General features: G+C 46.5%; 1 protein-coding gene across 5 annotated transcripts in view; it reads left to right on the plus strand.

Moving 5' to 3' along the window:
• Positions 1-18,699, plus strand: part of SFMBT2 (Scm like with four mbt domains 2) — a 205,877-nt gene that overhangs the window by 41,374 nt on the left and 145,804 nt on the right. For all 5 annotated transcript variants that reach the window (XM_038372526.2, XM_043499007.1, XM_038372534.2 and 2 more), the window contains exons 3-4: positions 11,121-11,215; positions 15,767-16,007. In XM_038372526.2, coding sequence (XP_038228454.1) covers positions 11,121-11,215; positions 15,767-16,007 — 336 coding nt within the window. The remainder of the gene's footprint in view (positions 1-11,120; positions 11,216-15,766; positions 16,008-18,699) is intronic.

The following is an 18,699-nucleotide window of genomic DNA, read 5'->3' on the forward strand; positions in this document are numbered from 1 at the left end:
ACTGGCCCTGGTTTTAGTTGAGTCCATTGTGACAACACTTCAGTCAGGAGAGGAAAAACAGTCTTGTGGTTTTGCTCACTTTCCCTGCCCTTGCCTCAGTTTCCCTTGAGGAGAAACAGGCCTCACAGTTTGAGGAAACACTGGTGCAGATGTTTGAGAAACCAGTTTTCAGTGATGAGCTGCCAAGAGTTTAACAAGCAGCTCCCACTATATTCCCTTCCTTAGCCTGTGAGAAATCCTGCATGCTCATAGGGAGGAGGGCTCCAGGGACAGGAATTCAGTTGTTCCCCATTTAAGCTAAAAGGCTTTCCCAGAACCACAAGCAAGGGGGAAGACAGCGCAGCTTGTTCAGTGCACATTACTGGGAAGGGTTACAGGAGGCAGAAATATATTTGAGCATAGCACAGGTGTTGGTGGTGACTGTGGGGAAGGGGGGGCCAGAAAGATCCTGGCTAGATAGGACCAGGGGAGAGAAGAGAGGGATGTAGAGAAGAGTCAAGGGGCTGAGCACTGGGTAGGGGAATATACCTAATACTTACTGCATTCTGGAGTGGCTCTTGGACTGCACAGAAGTATTATTTCTCAGCTTGTTGCTGTTGTGAAGTTCCAAGCAACCTGCTGGGCCGGGTAGGGATGATAACTTGGAAGTCCTGAGCAACCATGGGCCACGTTGTTGTTGTCCACATCTGGTCTTGGCTAATCAGTGAATTTTATTGAATTCCTGTGCATCTTTTTTCAAGCTTGGTGACATGAGCTGATGTCGTGGGATCATGATCATGCTTCCCTTCCCACATTGTTAACGGAGAGGTGGTGATAGTGGGGTGGGGAAGATCCTGGCTAGCTGGGACCAGAGTAGAGGGGAGGGGTGTAGCAAGGAGTCCTGGTATAGAACCACTGTCCTTAAGTATGCACACAGACAATCCATGCAATGAATAGAAACATCACCTTCCCTTCCCTGCTCTTCTAAGGACAGATAGCAGATTACAAGAAGGGGAGGTACTATGCTAATGTGTGTATTAAATTCTCTGAACATGAATTAGTCATTTCCAGAAACCTGAACAGTCAGTTTCAGGTGAGTGCTTATGGAGATAATCAAAGTGCTCTCTCCTCTCACCATTCAGTCTGGCTTCTGAGTGCTTGCTGGCTATTACATGCAAAATCATCACATAAGTTTAAATTCAGATCGTTTTACAGATGCGGAACTGGGTTATCTGTCTAATTAAGCTCTGATCACCATAGGATCTGAATGCCTCACTACCTTTAATGTATCTATCCTCATGACACCCTTGTGACATACTCTTATCCCCATTTTACAGATGTGGAACTGAGGCTTAGTGACTTCCCAAGATCACACAAGGAGCCTGTGACAGAGCAGGGGCTTGAAGCAAGGTCTCTCAAGTCCTAGACTATTGCCCTAAATGCTGGCACATCCTTCCCTCAGTTTTCTATTTCCAGATTGGAATCCAAATCAGATCTTTTAAGTCCAAAGGAGACTGCGAAGAGTTACAAAGTGATCTCACAAAACTGGGTGACTGGACAACAAAATGGCAGATGAAAGTCAATGGTGATAAATGCAAAGTAATGCACATTGGAAAACATAATCCCAACTATACATATAAAATGATGGGGTCTAAATTAGCTGTTACCACTCAAGAAAGAGAACTTGGAGTCCTTGTGGATAGTTCTCTGAAAACATCCACTCAGTGTGCAGCGGCAGTGAAAAAAACAGAATGTTGAGAATTATTAAGAAATGGATAGATAATAAGACAGAAAATATCATATTACCTCTATATAAATCCATGGTACGCCCACATCTTGAATACTGTGTGCAGATGTGGTCACCCCATCTCAAAAAAGACATATTGGACTTGGAAAAGGTTCAGAAAACGGCAACAAAAATAATGAGGGGTATGGAACAGCTTCCGTATGAGGAGAGATTAATAAGACTGGGACTTTTCAGCTTGGAAAAGAGACGACTAAGGGGGGATATGATAGAGGTCTATAAAATCATGACCGGTGTGGAGCAAGTTAAATAAGGGAGTGTTATTTACTCCTTCTCATAACACAAGAACTAGGGGTCACCCAATGAAATTAATAGGCACCAGTTTTAAAACAAACAAAAGGAAGTATTTCTTCACAGGACACACAGTCAGCCTATGGAATGCTTTGCCAGAGGATGTTGTGAAGGCCAAGACTATAACAGGGTTCAAAAAAGAACTAGATAAATTCATGGAGCACAGGTCCATCAATGGCTGTTAGCCAAGATGGGCACGGATGGTATCTGTAACCTCTGTTTGTTTGCCAGAGGCTGGGAGTGGGTCGCAGGGGATGGATCACTTGGTGATTGCGGGCTCTGTTCATTCCCTTTGGGGCATCTGGCATTGGCTGCTGTAGCAGACAGGATACTGGGCTAGATGGACCTTTAGGCTGACCCAGTATGGCTGTTCTTATGTTCTTTCATTGATAAAAAACATAACTAGCTAGAACCTAGGAATAGATACTGGATATTATCAGAACTGCTTAGCTGTGTGCCATAGACTCTTAAAGGGAATTCTCTGACAGATTGGTTGGTAGGGAATTTGGGCTTTCAGAACAAAGGATCCAGGTTCTTTTTTCATTCTGAGGTTTTTCCCGTAGTCACATGGTCTATTGTGTTGACAGTGAAGTCTTAGATGGCTGCAGTTTTACTGAAGAACCTTTAATTTCTATGGCACTTATCAATTGATGGTCCCAGAGCACTTTAAAACCATTATGATGGTAGTAGCTGATTACTATTCATTTTGTTTGCATACCCAGGCCCACAGATACATGAAATGTGTAGAGAAGTGTGACGGTTTCACCGAAAAAGAGCATAGAGCAAAAGGATCAATAACTGGAACCCACCAATGTAAGCACATCATAAAATTAGCCATCACCCAGCGAACACCCTGGGGTGAAATCTTGACACCACCCCGCCCCTGGCCCTTGAAATGAATGGGAGTTTTGCCAGTGACTTCAGGAGCGAGGTTTTTGCCCTTGGAATGAAGGACTTGAGTACTGGTAGATGGTATGGCTTTGTGAAAACCACTCTTTAGAATAATAATAATTACAATATTATTAAATACTTTTAATTTATATAGCTCCTTTCAATCTGAGGGATTTGAACCATTTGATAGAGATCAGCAAAAATCGATTTGGAAACCCAGGCACAGAAAAAGGTTACGTGACTTGCCCATGGGCACACAGTAAATCACTGATTGAGTTGGGAATAGAACGTCCTGACTCTCTGTTCCTGGCCTAACCCCTAGGCAACCCGACTGTGTCACAGCCGATGCTATTGCAGAACTCCAGAAAAGAAACAGAAACAATACGAGAGGTTTTGGGGAATTTTCAGTCCCTTCCATTTCTCTGTAATAAAACTGAGCAAAACAAGACACTGAGCCCATGATAAATGGGTTCCCTGATGTTATTTTTACAGACACAGTAAAAGTAATTTCCTGATAAAGTCTGTAGAGAAATCAGCCTTCTGCTGTGTCAGAATGAAATGGTATGACTGAGAGCAAAGGCCTGGGGTCTCTGCAGCAGGAGGGGTGCTCAGTCCCTGGAGGCTCTCCATCTCAATGTGATGGGGTATACAAACTCAACCTGGACCCAGAGGTGTTAAAAGGCAATACTGAGCCCAGGTAGCCCCCACCCTCTTGGCCTGCTGAGCCTGCTCCAGGAGCCCAGGCAAAAGTGCTGGACAGGCTGCAGGAAAGAGGAATCCTTCTCTGGGAAGCCAGTCAGAAGGTTGAGCTTGAGACGGGGACCACGGGACAGGTAAGGCCCACAGGAAGAGACTTCTCCACCCCCTTGAGAACCAGCAGCTCCAGCTACACCCTGCTCCTTTGGGCTTTTTTTATTTTATTTTATTTTTTTAAAGTAACTGACTGTTTGGACTATAGGGGCCGTGCTCCAAACTGAAGGGATCTATATGTAGGAAGTGGCCCAGAACAGCAGACTTAGACTCTTTGCAGGGAGGACCTTGCCAGTATTACTTCCCACAGGGCCCTGAGTTGGGACATGGTGGAGGAATCATAGAATCATAGAATCATAGAATATCAGGGTTGGAAGGGACCCCAGAAGGTCATCTAGTCCAACCCCCTGCTCAAAGCAGGACCAAGTCCCAGTTAAATCATCCTAGCCAGGGCTTTGTCAAGCCTGACCTTAAAAACCTCTAAGGAAGGAGATTCTACCACCTCCCTAGGTAACGCATTCCAGTGTTTCACCACCCTCTTAGTGAAAAAGTTTTTCCTAATATCCAATCTAAACCTCCCCCATTGCAACTTGAGACCATTACTCCTCGTTCTGTCATCTGCTACCATTGAGAACAGTCTAGAGCCATCCTCTTTGAAACCCCCTTTCAGGTAGTTGAAAGCAGCTATCAAATCCCCCCTCATTCTTCTCTTCTGCAGACTAAACAATCCCAGCTCCCTCAGCCTCTCCTCATAAGTCATGTGCTCTAGACCCCTAATCATTTTTGTTGCCCTTCGCTGTACTCTTTCCAATTTATCCACATCCTTCTTGTAGTGTGGGGCCCAAAACTGGACACAGTACTCCAGATGAGGCCTCACCAGTGTCGAATAGAGGGGAACGATCACGTCCCTCGATCTGCTCGCTATGCCCCTACTTATACATCCCAAAATGCCATTGGCCTTCTTGGCAACAAGGGCACACTGCTGACTCATATCCAGCTTCTCGTCCACTGTCACCCCTAGGTCCTTTTCCGCAGAACTGCTGCCGAGCCATTCGGTCCCTAGTCTGTAGCGGTGCATTGGATTCTTCCATCCTAAGTGCAGGACCCTGCACTTATCCTTATTGAACCTCATTAGATTTCTTTTGGCCCAATCTTCCAATTTGTCTAGGTCCTTCTGTATCCTATCCCTCCCCTCCAGCGTATCTACCACTCCTCCCAATTTAGTATCATCCGCAAATTTGCTGAGAGTGCAATCCACACCATCCTCCAGATCATTTATGAAGATATTGAACAAAACGGGCCCCAGGACCGACCCCTGGGGCACTCCACTTGACACCGGCTGCCAACTAGACATGGAGCCATTGATCACTACCCGTTGAGCCCGACAATCTAGCCAGCTTTCTACCCACCTTATAGTGCATTCATCCAGCCCATACTTCCTTAACTTGCTGACAAGAATGCTGTGGGAGACCGTGTCAAAAGCTTTGCTAAAGTCAAGAAACAATACATCCACTGCTTTCCCTTCATCCACAGAACCAGTAATCTCATCATAAAAGGCGATTAGATTAGTCAGGCATGACCTTCCCTTGGTGAATCCATGCTGACTGTTCCTGATCACTTTCCTCTCCTCTAAGTGCTTCAGGATTGATTCTTTGAGGACCTGCTCCATGATTTTTCCAGGGACTGAGGTGAGGCTGACCGGCCTGTAGTTCCCAGGATCCTCCTTCTTCCCTTTTTTAAAGATGGGCACTACATTAGCCTTTTTCCAGTCATCCGGGACTTCCCCCGTTCGCCACGAGTTTTCAAAGATAATGGCCAAGGGCTCTGCAATCACAGCCGCCAATTCCCTCAGCACTCTCGGATGCAATTCGTCCGGCCCCATGGACTTGTGCACGTCCAGCTTTTCTAAATAGTCCCTAACCAGCTCTATCTCTACAGAGGGCTGGCCATCTCTTCCCCATTTTGTGATGCCCAGCACAGCAGTCTGGGAGCTGACCTTGTTAGTGAAAACAGAGGCAAAAAAAGCATTGAGTACATTAGCTTTTTCCACATCCTCTGTCACTAGCTTGCCTCCCTCATTCAGTAAGGGGCCCACACTTTCCTTGGCTTTCTTCTTGTTGCCAACATACCTGAAGAAACCCTTCTTGTTACTCTTGACATCTCTTGCTAGCTGCAGCTCCAGGTGCGATTTGGCCCTCCTGATATCTTTCCTACATGCCCGAGCAATATTTTTATACTCTTCCCTGGTCATATGTCCAACCTTCCACTTCTTGTAAGCTTCTTTTTTATGTTTAAGATCCGCTAGGATTTCACCATTAAGCCAAGCTGGTCGCCTGCCATATTTACTATTCTTTCGACTCATCGGGATGGTTTGTCCCTGTAACCTCAACAGGGATTCCTTGAAATACAGCCAGCTCTCCTGGACTCCCTTCCCTTTCATGTTAGTCCCCCAGGGGATCCTGGCCATCTGTTCCCTGAGGGAGTCAAAGTCTGCTTTCCTGAAGTCCAGGGTCCGTATCCTGCTGCTTACCTTTCTTCCCTGCGTCAGGATCCTGAACTCAACCAACTCATGGTCACTGCCTCCCAGATTCCCATCCACTTTTGCTTCCCCCACTAATTCTACCCGGTTTGTGAGCAGCAGGTCAAGAAAAGCGCTCCCCCTAGTTGGCTCCCCTAGCACTTGCACCAGGAAATTGTCCCCTACGCTTTCCAAAAACTTCCTGGATTGTCTATGCACCGCTGTATTGCTCTCCCAGCAGATATCAGGAAAATTAAAGTCACCCATGAGAATCAGGGCATGCGATCTAGTAGCTTCCGTGAGTTGCCGGAAGAAAGCCTCATCCACCTCATCCCCCTGGTCCGGTGGTCTATAGCAGACTCCCACCATGACATCACTCTTGTTGCACACACTTCTAAACTTAATCCAGAGACACTCAGGTTTTTCCACAGTTTCGTACCGGAGCTCTGAGCAGTCATACTGCTCCCTTACATACAGTGCTACTCCCCCACCTTTTCTGCCCTGCCTGTCCTTCCTGAACAGTTTATAACCATCCATGACTGTACTCCAGTCATGTGAGTTATCCCACCAAGTCTCTGTTATTCCAATCACGTCATAATTCCTTGACATCACCAGGACCTCCAGTTCTCCCTGCTTGTTTCCAAGGCTTTGTGCATTTGTATATAAGCACTTGAGATAACCTGTTGATCGCCCCTCATTCCCAGTATGAGGCAGGAGCCCTCCCCTCACAGACATTCCTGCCTGTGCTTCCTCCCGGTATCCCGCTTTCCCACTTACCTCAGGGCTTTGGTCTCCTTCCCCCGGTGAACCTAGTTTAAAGCCCTCCTCACTAGGTTAGCCAGCCTGCTGGCAAAGATGTTCTTCCCTCTCTTCGTAAGATGGAGCCCGTCTCTGCCCAGCACTCCTCCTTCATGGAACACCATCCCATGGTCAAAGAATCCAAAGCCTTCTCTCCGACACCACCTGCGTAGCCATTCGTTGACCTCCACGATTCGACGGTCCCTACCCAGGCCTTTTCCTTCCACGGGGAGGATGGACGAGAACACCACTTGCGCCTCCAACTCCTTTATCCTTCTTCCCAGAGCCACGTAGTCCGCAGTGATCCGCTCAAGGTCATTCTTGGCAGTATCATTGGTGCCCACGTGGAGAAGCAGGAAGGGGTAGCGATCCGAGGGCTTGATGAGTCTCGGCAGTCTCTCCGTCACATCACGAATCTTAGCCCCTGGCAAGCAGCAGACTTCTCGGTTTTCCCGGTCAGGGCGGCAGATAGATGACTCAGTCCCCCGGAGGAGAGAGTCCCCGACCACCACCACCCGCCTTCTCCTCTTGGGAGTGGTGGTCGTGGAACCCCCAACCTCAGGACATCGCATCTCATGCCTCCCAACCAGCGGAGTCTCCTTCTGCTTTCTCCCCCCAGACATATCATCTGGTCCACTCTCAGCAATGGTACCTGTGGAGAGAACATGAAAGCGGTTAGTTACCTGTGTCTGTGTTACTGGAACCCGGACATTCCCCTTACCTCTTCTGGAGGTCACATGTTGCCAAGCTTCTTCACTGGCCTCTTGGCTCCTCTGTGCAACCTGCTCTATATCTTTAGAGCTTTGTGCCCCTAGAAGCCTATCCTGAGTTTGGTCCAGAAAATCCTCAGTCTCTCGTATACAACGCAGGGTCGTTACCTGTTGCTCCAGACCTTCAATCTTCTCTTCCAATATGGAGACCAGCTTGCACTTTGTACAGACAAAGTCGCTTCTGTCCTGTGGAAGAAAGACAAACATGGCACATCCAGTGCAGGTCACAACAGCTGAACCCCCCCCTTCCATATCACCTACCTACTATGAGCTTCCTCAGAGACGTTGGCAAGATGTAAGCCTCACTGGGCTCACTCCAGGCGAACTCCCAGGCAAACTCCTGCTGTGAGCTGCTCTGCTGTCCCCGCTGCTCAGCTGGTTCGCTGCCGCAGTCCATTGGGCCCCATTTGGGCAGCCAAGATTGGGCCCCATTGTGCTAATGACAGTCCTTGCCCCAAAAAGATTACATTCTAAATATAAGAGACAGATAAATCATGGGGGACAAAGGGCACACTGAGATGAAGTGACTTATGCACGCAAGGGTCTACAGAAGACCCAATGGACACACATGTCACTGAGGTTTTCACTTCAGTAGTTAGTTCTACATATGCATTCAGCATGATGGGATAGGTTCAGTCCTAGTTCTTTATAGAGGTGGGACGGAGTAGAGGTGGGTTAGGTTCTGTGAATTCTCTAGACCTTTAGAACTTTTTTTAGAAGTTTTGTTTTGTGTGATTGTTGGTGTTTCATGAAACCTTCCTTTCTTAGACCTTAAAAACTTCTAAGGAAGGAGATTCCACCACCTCCCTAGGTAACCCATTTCAGTGCTTCACCACCCTCCTAGTGAAATAGTTTTTCCTAATATTCAATCTAGACCTCTTCTCACTGCAGCTTGAGACCATTACTCGTTGTTCTGTCATCTTCCACCACTGAGAACAGCCAAGCTCCATCTTCTTTGGAACCCCCCTTCAGGTAGTTGAAGGCTGCTATCTAATCCCGCCCCCGCCCCTTCTCTTTTGCAGACTAAATAAGCCCAGTTCCCTCAGCCTCTCCTCATAAGTCATGTGCCCCAGCCCCCTAATCATTTTCCTTGCCCTCCGCTGGGCTCTCTCCAATTTGTCCAGATCCCTTCTGTAGTGGGGGGACCAAAACTGGACACAATATTCCAGATGTGGACTCACCAGTGCCAATTAGAAGGGAATAATCACTTCCCTCAGTCTGCTGGCAACACTCCTACTAATGCAGCCCAATATGCCGTTAGCCTTCTAGAAAACAAGGGCACACTGCTAACTCATATCCAGCTTCTCATCCACTGTAATCCCCAGGTCCTTTTCTGCAGAATTGCTGCTTAGCCTGTCGGTCCCCAGCCTGTAGCAGTGCAAGGATTCTTCCATCCTAAGTGCAGGACTCTGCACTTGTCTTTGTTGAACCTCATCAGATTTCTTTTGTCCCAATCCTCCAACTTGTCTAGGTCACTCTGGACCCTATCCCTACCCTCCAGTAAATCTACCTCTCCCCCCCAGCTTAGTGTCATCCGCAGACTTGCTGAGGGTGCAATCTATTCCATCATCCAAATCATTAATGAAGATGTTGAACAAAACTGGCCCCATGACTCATTGTCTTCATAATCCAGTATTCAAAAGAAGTTCTAGTGTATTTAATAGTAAATAGGGCTGTGATTTCTTCTCTGAATCCCTTTCCCATGCTGGTTATGTTTAGAAAATGCAGTTCTGCTGTCATCTGTTCTTTTTTTTCTCAGATGTGTGTCTGGCTACATCAGCAGCAAATATAACCTATTCCTTTTCCTTTTAATAATGAGACATTCCTGTTACATGATATAACTTTTGGATCTTGAAAATGGGAGACCTGTAGCAATAACAGCTATAAATTAACCCTGCCGTTTTCTTCATAAAACTGTCTGGGGAGGTTTCTTCAATCAGTTCGTCATGGGCCACTTTAATTACATCATGGCCACGCTGATGAATGCTTTGGAAGGAAAGGGTCTCTCGGAGTTTGCCTGATAAATGCTTATTGCAGAGCCTCACTATTAGACTGTAAATATTTGCTCTGGGTTGAAATCATTCTTCCAAGATTGCCTGGAAACATTATTTTAAAGTAAATAAAATAAAAGCAATCAGATGTGGCTGATTTTCTATAAGTGAAAGAAGATTTGTTTGTAATTTGTATTATTTGTATTTCAGCAGCACTTTGAGACCTTAGTCCTGTTGTTCTAGGTGCTGTACAGATATGTAGCAAAGCCTGTGAATAATTATGGATCTTTAGCTGTGGGATGGAGTATATAGGGGTTAATACAGAGGCCCGAGAGTCAGAAGATCTAGATTCTGTTTTTAGATCTGCAGCTGATTTCCAGTGTGATTTCAGGATAGATATGAAAATGGTCTTTGCCTCAGTTTCCCCATCCATAACATGGGGGTAGCATTATATATCTCACGGGACGTTGTGAGGATCAGTTAATTGTTTGTACAGTGTTTTGAGGTCTTCACATGAAAGGTGTTATAGAAAAGCAAAAAATTATAAGTCGCTGTAATGGGAAACTGGGAGATGGCATCTGAATTCCATCATCTCACTCTTCACAGCCACAGCAGGGCTCCTGCTTTCAAAGCTCAAGCTTCTGACTAATTAAATAAAAGGGGAATTTCCCCTAGCTGTTTGCATTATATGGCCTATGATACGCAGTTGAGTAGTTCTGATTCCATCCAGCAAAAGGCAGTGTTGACACATAGATACTAACCTATTTGCAACAGTGCACCCAATAGGGGGGCAGATCCTAAGGTGGCATAAATCTTTATCCTTCTGTTGGCTTTAGTGGCAGTACTGTAATTTACAGCAGCTGAGGATCTGGCTTAGGGCCCTTAGATCATAAATTCTTTGGGGCACAGACTTTATTATTTGTTTGGGATGTTTACCCACTGTACCGCACAACATACACTCATGATGACTGATGGAGGAGAAGTGAAAGTTTAACGTGAACATTATAAAATGTGTTGTGAAATAGTGTGGGCTCTCTTGCATTGCTGTGTACAATGGTTTCTGTTCACTCACCCAACTGGACCACAAAGGCCGAGTTCTTTAATCTCTGGAGGTGTAACTGCTAAAACCAGCAAACCAAATAATTTCCTGGAAATGCAGTAAAACCCATGGAATCCAAATAAGCATAACTACTACAACAAAGGGTTTTTTATCTTGTGTGGAGATTTTACTACCTGCCAATGTCCCACTTTCGGCTGATACCATTGTGTAGTTTATTGCCTGCATTAAGCATGTTCTAATTTTATGTTGCTTTCCCTGCCCCCAACAGATGAAGGTTCTAGTATCGAGGAGACCGACTTCAACTGGGATGAATACTTGGAAGAAACGGGAGCAAGCGCTGCCCCTCACACCTCGTTCAGACACGTACGTATTTCACTTGGGCCTTGAGAAAGTTCTGTGCCCTTCCTCTTTTTATTCTGATTGGAGAGGGTCATCCTGGGAAATTTAAAGGCATGGCTGGTGGCTCTTGAGGAAACATCACTAGACTTTTCTCTCTGCTTCTCAGATTTCTTCCTCCCAATCCAAAATGCTGGAATCCTTTCCCTCTCCTCCTAAAATCCTCTTCCTTCTCCTGTTGAACACCTGTTCTCATGCCTTTCTTTGGCTCCACTGGCTTCTCGCTCTACTTCGGATTCAAGCTTCTCATCCTTACCCCTTCTCAAGGCCCTGCACTGCATTCCTCTTGCCTACATTCAGCACTCATTCCCTCCCACTCTCCATCCTGCATCCTTTGCTACTCTCGTCTCCTCGAGCCCTTTAATTTCTTCCAGGCCACCCCACCACACAGAAATTGCATGCACATTGTTCCTTCAAAGTCCTCCTTAAAACAGGTTCTTCCGAGAAGCCTGTCAATGTTAAATAGCCTGGTTACCGTGGAATGCCTCCTCTCAGCTCCAGAAAACGGTGTTTCTTGCAGTGACAAGCTGTAGCAGAAATGGCCTCTGGGGGCACCTGAAGCCATACAAGCGTTATAGGCCTGAGAATATGATACCTTCCCTCATGTGAAGTTGGTTCATTCGCACAATGGAATTCTGGAAACACCAAGGTAAAACAACCACTGTCTGCAGCTCTGGCCCCAGGCTCTTCTTGGTTTGTGGAAAAGCGTTGAGAGCACCTGGAATCCCTACGGACTGGAATTGTTGGCACTTTCTTTGAGAAGGGAAATCTATTGCTGTCCCAGAGCACATCACAATGCAGCCAGTACTTAAGAAACCATTGCTTGATGCGACCGACCTCTCCAGCTGCTACCCATTCTCTAACCTCCAGTTCCTAAGCAAACTAACTGGGAAGCTCAACTCCTAGATACTGCTCATATCCTGGACTCCTCCCAAGCAGGCTTCAGGTTAGGACATAGAACAGAGATGGCCCTGAGGGATGATCACTTCTTGGCTATGGACAGGGTCGTATGCTCATGCTCTTATTGCTAGACCTTTCCATAGCATTTGATATAGTCAGCTCTAAAATGGTGCCATCCCACCTCAGAGTCATGGTGGGATTAGTGGGTTTGCTCAGAGGTGAGTTCAAATGCCCCTCTCAGGCCACTCCCAGAGCCGTGATGGGCACCTGCTCCTCTATCTCCCCAGCACTCACCTGTGGAGCCCCACAACATTCCTGTCTCTCCCCATCCCATTCGATACAGATGCAACCAGCATCACTACATCTTCTCCTCAGATGAAAACAGCACCATCTCCCAGCCACCTGTACAGGGGCCTGGCTGAGACTGGCTGCGGGATGACTCTGGAAATGATGACTCGATGTTGAAGGGAAGAGACATGCTCTTTGGAGAATCCTCAGCGTGAGTGTCCACCTGGCCTTTTCCTCTGGATACTCAAAGAGTTACGGTTGCAAAACGCTCCCAGGTCCACCTACATGAGGCAAGGAGATTGCAGTCCCTCCTATCAAATTCTGACATAGCCACAGTGATCCACGTGCCACTGCCCACCTGGCTGGATTATTGTAATTCTCTGTCCTTGATGTGAAACTGCTGACCTTCAATTGACAGTTGGTTCAGAGCACAACAGCTGTCTGGTGAGAGCACCTAGCTTCTTCCAACCCTCTGCTCTGTGCATTGACTCCTTGCTGAATACTAACTTCAGCTCAAGTTTTCATACCCCACCCTCAAAGCTCTTTATGGTAGTGGTTCTCAACCAGGGGTCTGGACCCCCCTGGGGAGTTGCAAGCAGGTTTCAGGAGATCTATCAAAATAAACCAGAGAGCAGGGCAAGCGTTAGACTCGCTGGGGCTCAGGGCAGAAAGCTGAAGCCCGAGCAACTTAGCTTCATGGGGGCCCTAGCCGATTGCCCTGCTTGCTAATCCCTAACACCAGCCCTGGCTTTTAATCTAATGGATATGCAGGAATACAGTTGTTGTAGCACAGGAGGTCCATGGAATTTCTATAGCATGTTGGGGGGCCTCAGAAAGAAAAAGGTTGAGAACCCCACTGCTTTGGCATTGGCTTGAGTTACCTAGGGCCCCACCTCATCCTTTGTGATGTGACCTTCCCCAATGGCTACGTTCCACTGAGACAATGGAACTGTCAGCCTTAGGGGTGAGACTCATGTGTAGGGGCACGTGCCCCTATGAATCTGGAACTTTGCTCTCGGAAGAGATTGGGGACCCTGGAGCCTCCAGAGAGAGAGAGAGAGAGACAAAATCCATGTCTACAACCCACCCTTTGTATAGCTATACCACACACACACAAATGCCCACTCCCCAAAATGTCACAGGCAGGTCATTGCGGAGAGAGATCATTACAGCTTGTATGTATTTGATCATTTTACGAGGTGCTCACATTCTGTGGAGATAGTCACTATATAAGAGACTAGCTGGAAGGGCCATAGACCAGCCCCGAGCCACGTACGCAGTTCCTGTTGATGAGAGGTGAATGCACAGATACTGGACAAATGTACCTGTGGTATGAAAATAATTAAATGATGCAACTTGTCAGTGCTTAGACTGCAGTAATCATGTGTGAGGCAGGTAAAGGAGGAATCTTCCCAACTCCAGAGGAGCTGCGTTCCTCTAGACTAGCAAAACACTGTTACAGTTGATCCCCAGGTAATCTTTTGTTATGTGCATTATTGTAGCACCTAAAAGCTCTACTCATGGGCCAGAACCCCATTGTGCTAGGCATTGTACAAACACAGACCAGAAAAGCATCTCTGCCCCAAGGGGCTTACAGTCGAAGTATAAGACGAGACACAAAAAATGGATTTAGGCAGCCTTGTATTCCTCTTCTGTATCCATACTAGGTACTTAAATGTCACCCTTTGACAGCAGTTTTTAACACGTTTCCTCACAATTTCCCTGTGAGATAGGGATGTGTTGTTATCCCCAGTTTAGAGATGGGAACTAAGTCACAAAGAGACTACCTTGCCCAAGGTCATAGAGGAAGACTGAAGTGGCGCAGGGAATTGAACTCGGGTCTTCTAAAGTCTAGGCTGGTACCCTAACCAGGGGACTAATTTTCTTCCAAGCTTGGGAGGGAAAACTGGAGACATCAAAAGAACTCTTAAGTGATACAGAAAGTTAGTGCATAAGGCATATGCTCAGTTTTAACTCCATTGGTTAGGAATGTCCTACATCAGTGGGTCTCAACCTTTGCCAGCTGTACCCCTGTAACCCTAACTGTACCCCTTTCAGGAGTCTGATTTGTCTTCCGTGCCCCCAAGTTACATGTCACTTAAAATCTCCTTGCTTACAAAATCAGACAAAATATAAGTGTGACAGCACACTATTACTGAAAAATGGCTTATTTTCTCATTTTTGCCATATTATAAAATAAATAAATTGGAATATAAATATCATACTAACATTTCAGGGTACAGTATATACAGCAGTATAAATAAGTCATTGTCTGTATGAAGTTTTAATTTGTACTGACTTCGCTACTGCTTTTTATGTAGCCTGCTGTAAAACTAGGCAAATATCTAGAGGAGTTGATGTACCCTCTGGAAGATGTCTGAGTACCCCCAGGGGTACATGTAACCCTGGTTGAGAACCACTGTCCTACAGAATATGTATTGTATTCTCTAGTGTTCATCAGGCAAGTTGCTTGGGACCCAGTCCTGCTTCTTTTGCCATCAATGGGAGTTTTGCTGTGAACTTCAGTGGGAGTTTCTTCTCTTTAGGCGTCTGTAATGGTGGCTGGTGATGCTGCCTGTTCCTTCTTCACCAGGGTGTTAGCCTTAATCAGTGAGAGCATGGATCCGCATCCAGTGCGGTCAGTGGACCATTATCACTGACGTCAGTGTGGGCAGGATTAGGCCCAGGGTGCTTATAAAGGGCTCTGAGATGGTCCTGGTCCTCAGAGGTGCTCTACACCTGAAAGACAGAATTACAGGTATGGAGCACCTCTGAGGACCAGGCCTCAATTATAAAGCACCTCACACACAAACAGAATCGGGCCTGTTATTTTCTGGTGGAGCTGCATAGCAACAAGTTGTTTGGATCATATGTTGGCTTTCTCTCCAGCTCAAGTGAGTCTTTAGTAGTGGCACATAGGGCTTGTGCTGGCCCTCTGCATGGGGCAGAGTTTCATCCATTCCCAGAAGCCATGCTTAAAATTATTACTGGCATGACAGTCTCACCTAGAGGCCCAACTGAGATCAGGGTGCCACTGTGTACAGGTACATCATAATAGACAGTTTCTACCCCAAAGAGCTTATGGTCTGACAAATGACAATAGACAAATGAGGGTCAGAGATAAAGTGACTTGCCCAAGCTCACTCAACCAGTCAGTGGCAGAGCTAGGGATGGAACTGTGGTCCCCTGAACGGTTATTTAGTGCCCTGTCTGCGAGACCATGCCACTATGCACCTAAGAACGTTGCCTGCTAGCGTTGCTCAGCTAAAGATCATGCCTTATTTTCCTTCTGTTATATGGAAATATAATACCTATTTCTAATTTTGCAAGGTTGAAATCAGCCTTCAAAGCAGTTTCCAACCAGGGATGAAGTTAGAAGTGGCCAACAAGAACAATCCAGACACCTATTGGGTGGCTACAATCATTACAACGTGTGGGCAGCTCTTGTTGTTACGTTACTGTGGCTATGGAGATGATCGCAGGGCAGATTTCTGGTGCGATGTGATGACAGCTGACCTTCATCCAGTGGGCTGGTGTACGCAGAACAACAAAGTGCTGATGCCTCCAGATGGTGAGTTCTGTGCTTTCTGGTGGGGTCATGGTCTAGTATAAGATCTGGTTCGACTCCAAGCCTACAATCAACCAGCATCAGGTCCTCTGCTGGTGTAAACCTATGTAGCTCCATTGAAGTCACTTTACACCAACTGGGAAATTGGCCCTTAGACTTCACTGATGGATTCTGCTTGCCAAGAATTTGTGGGATCAAAACCTAGGAAGGGAATTGTTCAACAAACCGTAATAATAATAATAATATAAAAGTTTTGTAGGTGAAAGTGTTGGGAAGGGAATTTGTCCCTATATTGCAAAACCAAAGTTTTCCATTGGGGAAAAATGGCCTTATACTTCTAGCAAGAAAAGACTAAATTCTGATTTCACTTACTCCAGTCCAGCCTCACGGAGGCTGAGTGTAACTGAGGTCAGAATTTGGCCCTCTGCTACAATCCTACAAAAAACCTTTCAGGCCCTTTGGTCCCTATGCTGGAACCCGGACCGGCTTTGCTTTGGAAAGATCAGAAACCATTCAGGGCCAAATCCTGCAGTCCTTACTCAGCCTTTAAAGACAATGGGTGCATTGCCTGAGTAAGGACAGCAGAATCTGGGGCCTTGTTCACTAACAGGCAACTATGGCTCCTCAGTTGTGGAGATGCGTAAGATTCTGATGGGTCACGGCCGTGGATTCGCTGAGCAGGCGAGAAAGTCAGCTCAGGGGAGCTCCATATTCCCTGCCTGCTGAGGAAACCGTGTATCATGGTGGTCCTGGGAAACAGTGCGGTAGGGAAAGAAGCAAGCAGGGCCAGTGGCTCCATGACATGGGTTGGCCATGCTCTTGCATAGAGGGCATATAGTGGGCTGCTGTAGCCCAGAGGCTGTAGTTGTTTCCATGGAATAGCTACCAATCTACTCTAGCTGGGCAGAGGATGCTCTTCTCCCCATCCTTCCATTTATGTTCGCTGCACTGTTCCAGTTCATTCAATCTTTGTGGGATGAAGATTTAGCCCCACATTTGAGTTATTCGGGAATCAAATGAAGGAACATTTAAAATGATGCTTCTGAGGTATGAGGGGTGTTTTAGGGGGTCGGGGGGTTACTTCCTATTTCTAATGACTATTCCGAACATTGACATTTCATTTGCATGTTGTACATTATTATGACAGAGATACTGCATCAGACTGACCCGTGGTGTCTCTTCAATGGGAGCTACGCTCACTTGAGTTAAGGATGAATTTGGCCCATTTCCTAGTGTATGCAGAAAACTGATCTGGTTTGTAGACGTCTTTGGACCCGATTTGACCTGACTGTGTCCCTTGAATAAAAAAGGATGGATTTATAAAAAACACAAAAGTAGAGCTTGATACCTGAACGCAAATGTGATTGAAAGGTTTGTTAGCCAAGCCGTAATAAATCAGGCGGATTTCAGAGGGGTTAGATTTTTATTGGTCTCCTAATTTTTTATGTGGCTTCTTTTTTTTTTTTTAAACTCCTTTTATTATGTGGCTTATAATCAATGCTGTAAGAAAATATATAGTGCCGTAAACTAAATCATGAAATGCCAGGGTCAAGGGGTAAGAGGATTTATTGACTGCTATAATAGAAAATAATGATTGTTATATAACTAGAGGCATTTGCTGTTCAGGGAAGGGTTGGAATCTTTTCCTGATGCTGGCTACTTCCATGTGCACTGTTTAGCTTGGGTGGCCAAATTCTGTGCTGATGTACAGTTCAGTGTTCAGCATTTGTACTCATGTGCCCCCTTTGTACTTGGTACCCCCTTTGTACCCTGTGCAGTGCAGTGCCAGGCAACCATTGGGGTTGCATAGGGCAGGGGTTCCCAACGCAGTGTCCGCGGGCGCAATGGCACCCGCCGGGGCAGTTGTGTGCGTCTGCAGGACACCGCCCCGCCGACATGCTGCCGCCTAGCGTGGCCGGCAGTGAACCACCCGCCGAAATGTCGCTGAGAAGCGTTACCGTTTCTCAGCGGCATTTCAGCAGCGGGGTGTCTGGCGCCCACCACAGACTTCTGGGAATAAGAATGTGTTATTCCCATAGAAAGATTGGGGACCACTGGAGTAGGGTATAGGTCAGGGTAGGTGCTGAATTCAGGCTGCTCGCTCGAAAAAGTGCAGTGGAACTGTGTTTTTTGTTTTTTTTTCATTGAATGAACAAACTTTAATGCACAGATGATGGGTAACAACTTTCCAAAGTTCCTAAGTTTCATTTCCTTGGAACTCAGGATCTGAAATACTTGAGAGGATCTGGGCATCAGTAACTTAGGGTTAGGCCCACAAAGGGACTTAGGCATTTTGCAGTGCTAAGTGGTGCAACACCTAACTCTTAGGTGCCCTGCTGCCCAGAGGAATTTGCAGCTCTGAGCTTGGCTCCCAGGCTCCTTATACAATGCGTAGGGGAGAGTTAGGTGCCTAAGAACAGGATTCTGAGAAGCCAGCATGCTGAGCAGGGAGCTGCCTAAGCTAGCCAGTAGATAATGCTAAGGAGAGGGATGGGCTTAGGGCCCATATCCTCAAAGGTACTTAGGTGCCCAGTTAGGCCCAAGGAAGGCACCTGCCTGTGCTTAGGATTCATAGCTGTGAACCTTCTCCTGGAGTTATGTGACTTAGCCAGGTCATCCCTTTCTCATGAAAATCGAGAGAGCCAATTGCCCTTCTATGGGAGATCTGGGTTCAAATCCCTGCTCTGCCTGCTTA

The sequence above is a fragment of the Dermochelys coriacea genome, chromosome 1 (assembly GCF_009764565.3).
Source record: "Dermochelys coriacea isolate rDerCor1 chromosome 1, rDerCor1.pri.v4, whole genome shotgun sequence".
NCBI classification, from domain to species: domain Eukaryota; kingdom Metazoa; phylum Chordata; order Testudines; family Dermochelyidae; genus Dermochelys; species Dermochelys coriacea.